The 13,715-nt window shown below is 36.6% G+C and overlaps 1 protein-coding gene across 1 annotated transcript; it reads left to right on the plus strand.

The window, feature by feature from the left end:
- Window positions 1-1,152: 1,152 nt before the first annotated feature.
- On the plus strand, window positions 1,153-8,013 carry LOC125723182 (CD209 antigen-like protein E). Its single transcript, XM_048999597.1, has 6 exons — window positions 1,153-1,320; window positions 2,562-2,663; window positions 2,990-3,178; window positions 3,719-3,861; window positions 4,264-4,361; window positions 7,789-8,013. The coding sequence occupies exons 1-6, from the start codon at window positions 1,209-1,211 to the stop codon at window positions 7,934-7,936; spliced, it is 792 nt and encodes a 263-aa protein (XP_048855554.1). The 5' UTR covers window positions 1,153-1,208; the 3' UTR covers window positions 7,937-8,013.
- The last annotated feature ends 5,702 nt before the right edge of the window (window positions 8,014-13,715 follow it).

Consider the following 13,715-nt stretch of genomic DNA (forward strand, 5'->3'; position numbering starts at 1 on the left):
AGCAAAATCTCAAGCAACTTTTTAAATATTATTTGAAAATCATATCAAATATTTCTTTTGTGTTCCCCTCAATAAAGTATTTTAAAGAAATGATTGGTTATATATTCAAAAAATACATATCTGTGGCAAAAAAACACCATATGTGCATGATAAGATGTACTTTTAATACGAGAAACAGAACAGAAATTAACAGTTTTATAGAAAAATTAACACATTCATCAAACCTAATAGTATGATAATATTGAGGATATCCAAGTAACTTGCCAAAAATGTATTTTTAATACATTAATAAATTAAATCTAAGAAATAATTTGGGTAACAGGACTGGAAGTTGAGTTCAGACATCAGACAGACATACAACATCGTCAAAACTACTGGAAAGAACGTGAGAGAACTGAGTTTTGGTTTTCCTGTGGTCTTCAGGTGACTGATATGATGCAAGTTCCAGTTTAACATGCCACTTGTGGAATGTGCCAAATTTTTAGGGGCATAAATGTATGAGGGTCACGGGACTGAGTGAAAACCCAGGGACATGACTAAACTGTGTATTTTAACTGGCATATTATTGATTTACTATAAGGAAAATGTATTTAAATGCTGTCACACAACAATACAAAAAGACAAGAGTCCTGAAGGTTTTTAATCAGCATATTTCATGGTGATGTGCAGTGGTAGTGAGCAGGGGCAGGTCATAGTGTTATACTGTAGGGTGTTATCATGTTTTACATTATGCATGTTAAATTTGCAATGGGGACATTGTGGACGACACTTTCCTCGATAATAACATGTATTATAAAGCTACTTTTCATGCATATTTATACACATAATGTCCTGTGGACAGAAATGGCACCGATTTGGTGGAATGACCCATAGATATTTAGTGTTAAAATGGTAAGAGTGGTCGTTATTTTATTGTAACAACAGAGATATAAGGGTAAACAAGTATTATTCTGACATAAAGTTAAATATAAAACTGGTAGACAAAAAAGATATAGGGCACTGGAGAGGAAGCACATTATAATCAAGCAGGAGTTTATGCTAAATCCAGCTCCTTTAAAGCAAAATAGATCAGTTATTCATATCTGCTGGTTCTTCTGTTATGTTAAAAACTTAACTCCACCCCACTTGTCTTCTCTCCTGCTTTTCAAACATGTTTTGAGGCATCATATAAACCACAAAGCCATGGTACTGTACAGTTCACAGAGTGTATGGCAGTAGACATACAGCTGGTTACTATAAAGCATACTCCAGGAAAAAGGGATACTAGTGATCGATCCAGAATTTCAAAAATAAAGATGCCTCCAAGGTCTCACCATTTTGGTAAGTACTGACAAACGAAAAGAAACTTCATTACCCTCAGCTGGATTACCAGGAGTAAATGAATTGAATGTTAATATTGAGTGTAAATATTAAATTACATTTCTAAAGCTTACATTTCTACAACTTGCATTTCTAAAACATCATTTCCAAATTTTTTTAGAAACAACAAGTAAGTATGGAAAATGGATGGATGGATGGTGGATGTTTTTTTATTACTGAATATACTTTAAATTGTTAATTGTACTTTATTAATATTAAATTATTTCTTTATCAATTTACTATTATATGATTGGTAATATTATAATGTAGATTGGTATTATACAGATTAGCCATTTATAATTATTTCAAACCATGCTGGTTATTTTTCAAAAAACATACCATGCTACATAGATTTATTGATCCAGACATACACCTGTTATACATTTAATATTAGTTCATTTATAGAGATGGCACCAGTAGGAGTGGCTATAGTTTCGTCTGCTTTTGAGTCCACACTGTTCATTGCACTTTATTTTTGGGGTAAAAAAAGAGTGTGTGTATTAAATATCCATGTCTACTGTAACGCATTATGTAATAACTCAACAAAATGTAGTAAATTTTCAATTCAGTTATGCTACTGCACCTGCATTTTTTGATAATCTGTCATATTTTGTAACAGACACCTTGAACACAATAGGTCATAAATTTCTGCGCATTTTGCAATAAATTATTACATATTGCAATGGTTATTATAAAATAAGAGTCACACTTTTTATGATGAAAATGTTATTATGCAATGCATTATGCAATATCCAGCCAATATTTATGTCTTTATTCACACTTAGTCGAGTTATTACATAATGCAGTGTTATTACATAATGTGTTGTTACACACCATAATATGTAATAACTTGAACCAAATGTAACAAATATTCACTTCATTTATGTAATTTCACCCCTATTTTGTGATAATCTGCCGCATTTTGTAATAAACAGCTTAGTTAAATGTAATATATGATAAATGTCCCTGTATTTTGTAATAAATTATTACATATTGTGGTGGTTATTATAAAATGCAAGAGTCACACTTTTTTATGATGAAGATGTAATAATACAGTGCATTACTTAATATCCAACAAATGTGGACGTCTTCATTCACAATTTGTCGAGTTATTACATAATGTGATGTTATTGCATAATGCATTGTTACACTCCCTATTCTCCCACGATCCCCAGTGACACAGCTGTTTGTATCCCACCCAGGATCTGAACCTACAGGGAGACAATACTACAGACTGGCCACAGTGTGTCTTGGGATACTGTGTTTGCTCCTGCTGTTGATCACAGCAGTGCTTTATGTTTACTGTGAGTTTGTTTCGCTTCAGAGTTAAGTGAAGGGGTTAGTGTATGTAATCACAGTACAGTGTCTTTGAGAACCTGTTACTTACATTCCAGCATTTTGGATCACTGTTTGAGGTCATGAGTCTGTTTGTTAGTGATTCTTATTTTTACTGTGTTTTCTCTTCTGGATGACCTCATAAAACTGTGTTTACAGTTGTGATATTTAAACTAATCTGTCTGCTAACTGCACTATGTGCATCCCATAGGTCAATTACTTACAACTTTGTCTTTACATCTTTGTCATAATATCAGTGCCATACTATTCAGTGACTTATGCTTATTTTCTATAGATGAAGGAGCTATTAGTGACATTGAAAAGAAGCACAATATACTGATAAAAGAGAGACACGTATTACAGACCAATTACATCACAGTGAGAAATGAGAGAGACCAGCTACAGACCAATTACAGCACAAAGTTAGCAGATGTTTCTCAATTACAGGAGAAATATAGCAGCTGCATTGCACTGAAAAAGCAAGGTGAGTCCAGTGCTTAAATAATTTATTTTGACTGACCGTCACAAAATGAACAGTAATCAAATTAAAACATTTTCCTCATCTGCATCTGAGAAAAAAAAAGTATTATTAACCAGATATCCTTTACATTGTCTGTGCATCACCTTAGCCATTATCTAAGCAATTAATGACTCAAGAAGGTGATGAGGTAGACATGGTACAGAACATGACAGGAATCTCAGAATGGGGAAATCTACCTGATTTTTGAATGAGGAAATGAAAAGCTGATCACTGATGAGAAAAATAAGGCATAACGTAATGGTTGGCAGCCATGACCAGCTCTCTCCAGTGCAGCAATTCTTTGGCTCCACTGTTTGCAGGCAGTTCAGACACAAGCATATTAGCCATTTTGAATTCTCTTCTCACTCTCTCTGGGTCTTCAGTCACTGCACTGCACTGCTTTTGAACTCAACACAGCTGTACCTGATACCGTATCTGCGTTGTAGAATGACGCCTTTTCCTGAATCACACTATCCTTAAGATTACTCTGTTTTTTCACTGCAGAACACAGATGTCCTATGGGTTGGAAAAGTTTCGATTTAAAATGTTATTACATCTCTGAATCAAAGAAGAACTGGATGGAAAGTCAGGTGGACTGTAGACAGAAAGGAGCAGATCTGGTGGTTATAGACAGCAAAGCGGAACAGGTAAGAGAGAAAAACATGTAATGGTTGATTATATTATATAAGGAGTTTCTTTTATATAAGATTATAAATGATTTCAAAGGACTCAGATGGAGTCCTTAATGTCACAGGAAGCACACAGAGGACCTGTAGATTCAACCCGTTTCATAATTGTGACTCTCCAGCACAAAACCGTACGTAAGTCGCATGGCCGTATTTTTAGATATTTTTTGAGGATTTTTTGTGCTCTTTCATTTCATACCATAATCCTAATTTCTAATTTTTGACCCAAGTGTACAGTTTTGTGCTGGAGGGTCACAATTAGCATTACAAAATTAATTTGGTATAGCCAAATTACATTTTAGTAAATCAGATGTGTTGTCATAATCATGCACAGATTTTAATACATCGTTTTCCAAACTTTAGACTTTTTTCAGTCAGTACCAGAGAACCTGGATTGGTCTGACAGACAAAAAACAGGAAGGCGTATTTAAATGGGTGGATGGGACACCACTGACCACAAGGTGAGAGACATTGGTATTAATCAGTAGTGCTGTATGACAAGACAAGCGTATGACAGCTCAAATAATCAAAGGGCTACATGGTCTATGGAAAAACATAGGGGTGAGCCGAAAATCCAGCTGAAACAAGTATCCAGTATAGAGACAATGTCAAGATTCAAGATTCAGGATTCTTTAACTGTCACATACATAGTTATACAAAGTAGTGACACGTAGTGAAATGCATCCTGAACCGCTTTTTTCTAGACTGTGCAAGTTGAAAATCCAATACTGCTAGTTAAAGTGCAAAAAGCTAAAAATGCAAGCAGAGAAGTATGTTCAAAATGAACGGTAACACAGATATAAAAAACTGACCAGTGTAACAGTGTGGATATGGTGAGGGGTACAAGAGCAAACAAACAAATAAACAAACAAATTTATTTTTGTATAGCGCATTATCACAACATTACATTGTCTCAAAGCGCTTTACAGCATCCACACCCAAAGCCCCCAGTGAGCAAGCTAAAGGCGACAGTGGCAAGGAAAAACTCCCAACAAGGAAGAAACCTAGGGAGGGACCAGACTCAAAGGGGGAGCCCATCCTCCAGGGGCAGGCAGGGATAGTCAAATAAGAGTCAAGTCACACTGTCCCAATCATAAGATTTGGGAAATAACTGGAAAGCAGGGAAGATGACAAGCCAATGCCGAGTCTTCTTCCAATCGCCAGGCAACTAGAGGTAAGGCAGCGGGTCAGACATGGAAGATGACACAGGCAGAACGGCGAGCTGGATGCAGGGACGTCACTGGTGGTGGCGACGTCACATGTAGTAGGGTATGCTGGACATCTTGATAGATTGAGATAGATTGTCTTGAGCACAGTGTACATCAGGGTGTGAGGTGCAGTGGAATGTGCAGGTTCAGAAGCCTTATGGCCTGAGGGTAGAAAACGTTCATCAGGGTGTGAGGTTCAAAATATATACTTCGCCAGTTCTAGAATTATAAAAAATTTTGTTTGGACCAAAAACGTGCAAATTACATGTTATGTTCAATCTACAACAAAGAATTCAGGTCCAGAGAATAAAAATACAGACTAAGATTTTGTTTCAACCAACCAGTTGAGTCTAAAGAGTTACACTCACAGAGTACTCAACTGGTTGGTTGAAATCTTGTTCTGGATTTGTACTCCCTGGACCTAAAATCTGCAACAAAGAAATAAAATATAAAGTGCGGCACTTTTGAATAAGAACTCATATACAATATATACAATCACACAAATGCTAAAGCTAATTATTTCTGTAGTCGTAAGCTACGTAATTTCCCTTTTTTCAACGCTAGTGATAATGGTAGTGTGGATGCAGATCTTTTGTTTTGGAAAAAATTTAAATGCATTAGTGCAGATGTAGCCTTAGGTTCTGTTTTATCGGGTTTGTTTTGACCCCTTGTGGTGCCTTTATTTTCTGGTTCTCGCTTTGAGTTCTGTTTCATTAAATCAGACGCTGTTATGTTGGAGCTGCTATGTGGATTGTCTATCCCCTGCCATGCCCCGCTGTAGCACTAAGAAGCCAACGATTTACATGACACTCATACTCAGGGTAGACGTTAATGAAGAGACATACTCTACAATAAAATACTACATGTGTACAACACTTATTTGCAATATAAAATACATGGATACACACATTAAATACAATTACAAATATGAGCAGCATAAACATGCCAGTAATGTTCACAGTCTGTTTTTGGTGACCAACCGCATGCCATCACAATAAGTTTGGTTATGGTGTATTTTGTTTTATGGCAAATATTGAACTCCTTTTTTGTTCTAGAATTATCACTGGATTGTAAACATAAAACTAAACTAAAAATGTAAACTTATTCCGGTAACAGTTTAGCTGAACGAACACTAATAATTCACAATTATTTTTTAATAATTTAATATTAATCATAAATCAACTCCTACGTAATGTATTAAACTAAGTTTTAGCTACAAGCAAATTAGTGATTTTGTACTTAGCAGCCAGTTAGTGTCAACATAAAACTTAGTTAACTATTATTTAATAAGGGACATAATCATTATCTATCTAATAAAGACTGGTAATTGTAGTTCTAATGAACCAAAAAGTAAGTTTGCTTAAGAAAAAAAGTGACGGTGGAAATTATTACTACTCATTTATTTGTTCTATTAATTAATGTAGTTATCTACTATATACTAACCATTAAATTAAGCATTCTTAATCAGGAGGTCAAAGTGCAAGTTCCAAGATGGTTTCCAGAATATATTTGCAGATTTCCAAATTATTATTATTATTATTATTAAAATTCAACTAGAATTATTACCACACTACCACAGATGACAATAATGACACTTATTATCATAATTTTTATATTATTATTGTATATATGTGACCCTTATTCCAATATCGTTCCACCCTACTCCATACATGCAATACATTCTGAAAAAATATTATATAGCTATTATGTACTGTATTATGTAGTCCTATTATGTAAGATGATGCAGGTTTAAGATTTAATTAATCAAGTTCAGGTCCCTTTTTAGCAGCAGCCCCTGGGCTTCAGCCCGTGAGAGCCCATGCTTCTGAGGTAACCACACACACATCCCATATGAAACCCTCCCCATTACAGACACAGATCATTTTATTGATTGGACAGATTGGATGGAGTCTTCTTGCTCACCACTAGTAAGAAAGCATGAGTGATGAAAAGTCTCAAAAACAGAACTGATAAACAATGTTATAAAAAATGGTGTTGCAAAAGTTTTAAGTTTAAGCATTACATAACACAAATTCGGTTTTATACTAAATAGACAACATAACAAACTGGATTTAAACAGTACAGATATATGTGTATATGCTAATTTATTCATTTCTTTTTCTACACATCCCTTGTATATTTTAAAATTCTATATCTCCAGGTCATGGATTGAATCTCTGTAACATTGCAATTATGGGTCCTTCTGCAGAAATAGAGAAGTAGTTCTTCTTCATGCAAGTGTCATCTTTTAGTATTTTCCCTAATGATTTAATTTCATTGGAGTAACGTTACATTGAAGGGGAAAACACAGCTGAGGCACAGCTGTAGGCGGAACAAAAGGGGTTTCAATTGGCACTGAAACACACAGAATCAGAAACAAAAGGACCACAAGGCATCGTCACAGAGGGCAGAGAAACCATGAACACAAGGCACATGTAAAACTAACACTGGCTTTAATGGCCAAGCTGGGGAGTGAGGTGAAGGTGGACACTTACAGTACATACACAACTAATGAGTTCTAAATGAATGACAGGTGCTAGTAATCAATACATTAGTGAGGGATGTGATGACGAGAGACACCTACCGGTCACACCGGCACATGACGGGAACAAGTCCTTACAGATAATAGCTAAGGAAGTTAAAAATAACACATTCTGCTGAAATATATTTTGTTTTACAGCTACTGGATGAACGGGGAACCCAATGACGTAGGTGGAAATGAGGACTGTGTTGAGATCATCAATTATTCAGGCACAATTGCGAACTGGAATGATCGGCCTTGCTATTATGAAGAAAAATGGATTTGTGAGCGTGAAGGCCTTGATTAAAACTAACCACAAAATGTATGATAGTTATACAAATAACTTTTAAGGAAAATCAATCATTAATTAATACCCATTATCCATGGCATGAAATGTTTGTTTGTTTTTTTGGATTACAGTCTTATTGTCATTATTAATTTGCATTAATTTTTGTAATTCTGTTTTTTGCTTTTCCTTATTAGTCAGCGTGGCTTTTACGTTTATAATTACTGTACGGATTAATAATAAGTAATGTATTAGAAATGCTTACAAAGATTTTTCTGAGACTTGCTTGAAAAGGTGTTGAGTTTGTGTCTTCTCCCCATGTTCAGATCTCCTCTCAACTCCCATAATCCAAGACATACAGTTAGGCTAATCTGTATTTCTGAATCACCCATTGTGTGTGACTGTCAACAGAAGCGGATTTGAATGTGTGTCTCCTGTGATGGACTGGCATCCCAGTTCAGTTTCACATTCTAAAAACTGAAAACATTAAAAGACAAACACAAAATACAAAACCTCTTATCAACTCTTATCACAATCAAAACTGAATGGATCATTCTAAGAATTAAGTACATATTGACTCAGCGTACCAGAGCAACAGTAATCGGTTATGAGTCTGTCTTCTGTAGGCCTCTTGCTAAATGTACCCATCCAGTCAGCTGTAGAAGCTTTTGACAGTAACCTCTTTCTAGTGGTGTACTGTTTAATGGGACCACAGGGCAGAAAACCTGAAATTGTGATTATTCCAGTGTACTCCGGGATATCATGTCTTTTAAAAAGTTGTGGAAGTCAAAGAAGTCAATAAAACACTCAATTTAGAATATAAGATCATATTACTTTATGATATGATACTTTATGTCCACAGTTGATTCTGGAAAGTCATTAAACCACAGTTAATACATAGTCATTATTCTAATAACTACCTGTTTACCTTAATAAATATGGAAATATTTCAATTTAAAACGTCATAGTTTTCAAATAAAATGTTCAGCCTCTATGGAAGTTTTACACTGCCACTAGTAAACACCAAAACACAAGCCACACCCAATAAGTACAGAAAGCAACATTTGTTTTCTTTTTCAAAATCTAGATAAGTAAATATTATAAATATTGTAAATTCCGAAGAAGAAAATAAAATACAGTGGTCTCCATTTTAACAATCTAAATCACACTTCTCTGAAGTGCATGCTGCAAGTTCTCTTCAGGTGAGGCCAACCCACTATTGCTAGTTTAATTGAAGAAAAGTAGAAAAATAGTCAGAGCACCAGAAAGAACAAACCACTGGAAGAACAGAGTTAAGGATTTAATACAGAGGACAGAAATATATGAGAAGGAAAAACATTTTTCCTTACTCTGTCCATCCAGCATCTAATGACAGATAGTCCAATAAAACAGTCTAGGACACCCCAAACACTTTGTTCACAAGCCAGACCCTCTAAGCAGGGTTTGGGAGCATTAAGGTGCCACAATGCACTAGTGATTCCTCCTCACTGCACACAGCTGTTCCCACACTTTGGATTTATTTAGCAGGCATAGTGCTGGTTCGCTCTTTCTCTTATCACGGGTTAGACTTCACAGTTCATCCAATGAGGAGAGAGACGGGGGAATATGGACCACAATGAAAACCACAGAGCAATTAAACAAAAATCCATTTTTGATCAGTACAGCATTATGTCATCGAAATGAAACATGCACAACATACAAAACAAAACCATATTCCCCATGACTAATTACATTAATATTATATTTAAATACATGATCGTCTCTTGGTGGACATCTGTGTTAATTCTGCTTATGCTGTGAGGTAAAGTCTCTGTCTACCCTGATTCAGCCTGACCCACAAGCCTCAGCTTGAAGCTGCAGCCTGCAGGTACACACAAAGGCAGAGAGCGCCATCTAGTGTTTAACTAATGTATGTAAAGGCTTAAATACTGTAAGGTTTATAGTTTTTAAGATGTGCAGTGGGCAAGGAGTCATGGGAGAGATGGGAGCACATTTAAGGGCTCAGCAGAGAAACAACAGTTGCCATAGTGACTAATTCAGGGGCAATGCGGTTCTTTCCCTAATTGGTCGGGTGAGAGTCCTTTAGTGCTGGGGCTATAGTGACACCCTCTGATTGGCTCAATTAGCCGCACCAGCTGTGCCATGTTACCGTTCCTCACAGGTGGTTTCTGGGACGGTCATGAAGAAGCCGTTGTTGCCGTCCGCCTGCATGGTGCAGATTGATGCCTGATCGCTCACAGAGGATTCCTGGCTGGTCAGCATGGCTCAGTAGTTTAATTTAGATTTGAAACATGGAATGGAATTCCTAAGTCCTAAGCTGAAGTCTAATGCATCATCCTCCATGATGGCTGCAGAGGAGCTCAATCAGTGGCACTGTTACCTCACACCTTTGCCAGGAAGGCATATCCCTGATGAGGTAAAGATTAGGGAGAGATGCAAAGCTACCGTCCTACAACATGCTACAGTAGCTGTAGCATTTCTCTGGTGTCTGTGAGCACAGTTTGTATGTTCTGTTCATATTCTGTTGGTATTCTCAGGTTAACCTCTTAAGCTAGCTGGTGTCTCTGAGTTTCCCAGAGTGTGTGAGAGTGTGTGCAAGTACAGTATGTGCCCTGTGATGGATTTAAATCATTAATTTCACAATAGTGTGTCAGCTTATTGTAGATATTTTATACATAAATTATCATCCCAATATTTGCAGCAACCCTCCAATACACTTATGCCCCTCCCTGGCTGTTGTGTGATCACCTTTCATTTTGCCATGTATTTTTGTTTCTCTCACACTTTGCATGGATGCAATTGAGAAAATCTATTTGGTTCCTGAGAATTTGAGCATTTCTGATATCTGTCTTTTGGTTTTTGATCCTGTTTTAGTTCTTTCCTATATCCTGGGTTTGCCATGCCCTGTCCTGTCATCAATCTCTATTTTTCCTTTGCGTTTTTGGATTCTGTTTGTTTGTGCTTGTTTTTGAACTGGCCCGTCCAACCATGATTTTTGCCTGTTGCAATTATAGTTTCTAGTCACTCACTTTCACATGTGAGTCCTCATTTCCTCAATTATTCATCACAATGGTGGTTTGAAATAACATACATACATAAAATGAAGAGAACGACAGGATAAGTACAAGAAAAGGTTTTTTTTCCTTCCCAAATAAGAACAAAAGAACATTCGAAATTTACAAACGAGAGGAGGCCATTCGGCCCGCAAGCTCATTTGTGGAGAACTTAACTAATAACTCAGAGTTGTTAAAATCTTATCTAGCTCTGATTTAAAGGACCCCAGGGTTTTAGCTTGCGCTACACTAGCTGGAAGACTATTCCATACTCCAACTACACACTGTGTAAAGATATGCTTCCTCAAATTCAGTTTAAAATGTTCTCCCGCTAATTTCCACTTATGGCCACAAGTTCTAGTATTTAAACAAATATTGAAGTAGCCATTTGGCTGAACAGCATCCAAACCTGTTAGAATCTTATATACCTGGATCATGTCCCCCCTCAGTCTTCTTTGCTTGAGACTGAACAGATTTAGCTCAAGTAACCGTTCCTCGTACGACATTCCTCTAAGACCAGGAATCATTTTTGTGGCCCTACGCTGCACCTTTTCTAAGGCCACAATGTCCTTTTTAAGATATGGTGACCAAACCTGCACACAATATTCTAGGTGAGGTCTCACCAAGGAATTGTATAATCTTAGCATTACCTCCCTTGACTTAAACTCCACACACCTGGAGATATACCCCAACATCCTATTGGCCTTTTTTATTGCTTCCCCACACTGGCGAGAATGGGACATGGAAGCATCAACATACACACCAAGGTCTTTCTCATGATCAGCTACCTTTATTTCAGTGACACCCATGAAATACCTGTACTTTATATTTCTGCTCCCTAGATGGAGTACCTTACATTTATCAACGTTAAATTTCATCTGCCAGGTATCGGCCCAGTCACTAATTAAATCAAGATCCTGCTGTAGCTGCTGAGCCGCTAATTCAGTATCTGCTACACCACCCACCTTGGTGTCATCTGCAAATTTCACCAGTTTACTGTATATATTGGTATCCATATCATTTATGTAAATTAGGAACAATAGTGGTCCTAAAATCGAACCCTGCGGTACCCCACTATGAACGCAAGCCCATTGTGACATTGTGCCTCTTATAACTACTCGCTGTTTCCTATCTGTTAACCAGTTATCAATCCAGGTCGCTACGGTACCTAAAATACCTGTCGCTTTGAGTTTAAGTAGGAGCCTCTTGTGGGGGACAACATCAAAAGCCTTTTGGAAATCTAAGTAGATGACATCATAGGCCTTCTTATAATCAACTTCCTGAGTAGCTTCCTCAAAAAACTCCAACAGATTTGTTAAACAGGATCTACCTCTCCTAAATCCATGCTGGCTATCCCGCAAAATGTTATTGGAGTCCAGGTAATCTACCATTTTCTCTTTGATTATAGCCTCCATAACTTTACCAGTTATACAAGTTAGACTGATTGGTCTATAGTTAGACAAATTACTTCTATCCCCTTTTTTGAAAATAGGCGTTATGAAGGCGTGCTTCCAATGAGAAGGTACCACACCTTCAGATAAGGATTTTTGAAATAGTAAAGTCAAGGGTCGGCAAGTAATATCCCTCATCTCTTTTAACACTATAGGTATGATGCCATCAGGGCCCTGTGATTTATTTATTTTGAGCTTAGCTAGGCTTTGCAAAACATCTGCTTCAGTTATATATATATTAGCTATAGACAATGCTGGATAGGTAATAACTGGTAAATTACTAAGGTCCTCAACAGTGAATACCCGTGCAAAACTATCATTGAACTCATTTACTATATCAATGTCGTTTAGTATTATAAGACCCTTACTATCCTGCAGATTAGTAATTTCAGGTTTTAGAGCTCTTTTAGAGTTAAAATACTGGAAGAGACTTTTAACGTCATCCTTAGCTTCCAATGCAACCATCCTTTCGACATTTCTTTTAGCTCGTCTAATATCATTTTTTAACTCAGTCTGTAGACTTAAATTCTAATATTCATCTAATATTCATCTAATATTAATCCAACCAATTCTGAAATAGAAGAGTTCTTAAACAACATCGACCTACCAAAATAAAATAATGAACAAATAACGGCATTAGAGTTACCTCTCACAATAGTGGAACTTTACGATGCACTTCAATGTATGCCTAACGGGAAAGCCCCAGGTCCAGATGGATTTCCAGCAGAATCCTACAAAACATTTTGGCCTCTGCTAGCACCACAATTCCAAAGAATGGTTATAGAAATTAAAGAAACTTGCAGTATTCCTCCAAATATGAATTGTGCAGATATTAACCTGCTGACGAAGACCCTGCTCTCCCATCTAGCTATTCACCAATGTCAGTCATAACTGCAGATCTTAAAATCATCACAAGGCACTGGCTAGTACAATTGAAAAAGTAATACCTTATATAATACATCCGGATCAAACAGGGTTCATTAAAGACAGACAGTCCACTAACAACATGAGGAGATTAATTAACATAATGAACTACTGCAACATTCAAAATAAGGAAGCCATAATCGTCGCATTGGACGCAGAAAAGGCTTTTGACAGAGTAAACTGGAAATTTCTAGTGGCAGCCTTATAAAAATTTGAATTTAGCGAGAACTTCGTAACCTGGATTAAATTTTTTAAGTTCACCTAAAATCTGCATAAAAACGAATGAGCAAATCTCCCCAAGCTTCATTCTCAGAATGGGCACTAGGCAAGGTTGTCCACTTTCTCCATCATTATTTGCTCTATTTATTGAAC

The sequence above is a fragment of the Brienomyrus brachyistius genome, unplaced genomic scaffold (genome assembly GCF_023856365.1).
Source record: "Brienomyrus brachyistius isolate T26 unplaced genomic scaffold, BBRACH_0.4 scaffold46, whole genome shotgun sequence".
NCBI lineage: Eukaryota > Metazoa > Chordata > Actinopteri > Osteoglossiformes > Mormyridae > Brienomyrus > Brienomyrus brachyistius.

Excerpts from the sequence above, each read along its gene's own strand:
- LOC125723182 (XM_048999597.1), top strand. The coding sequence starts at position 1,209 with ATGGCAGTAGACATACAGCTGGTTACTATAAAGCATACTCCAGGAAAA. Across the intron at positions 3,862-4,263 it reads TAGACAGCAAAGCGGAACAG|ACTTTTTTCAGTCAGTACCA; the intron begins GTAAGAGAGAAA and ends TCCAAACTTTAG. Across the intron at positions 4,362-7,788 it reads GGGACACCACTGACCACAAG|CTACTGGATGAACGGGGAAC; the intron begins GTGAGAGACATT and ends TTTGTTTTACAG.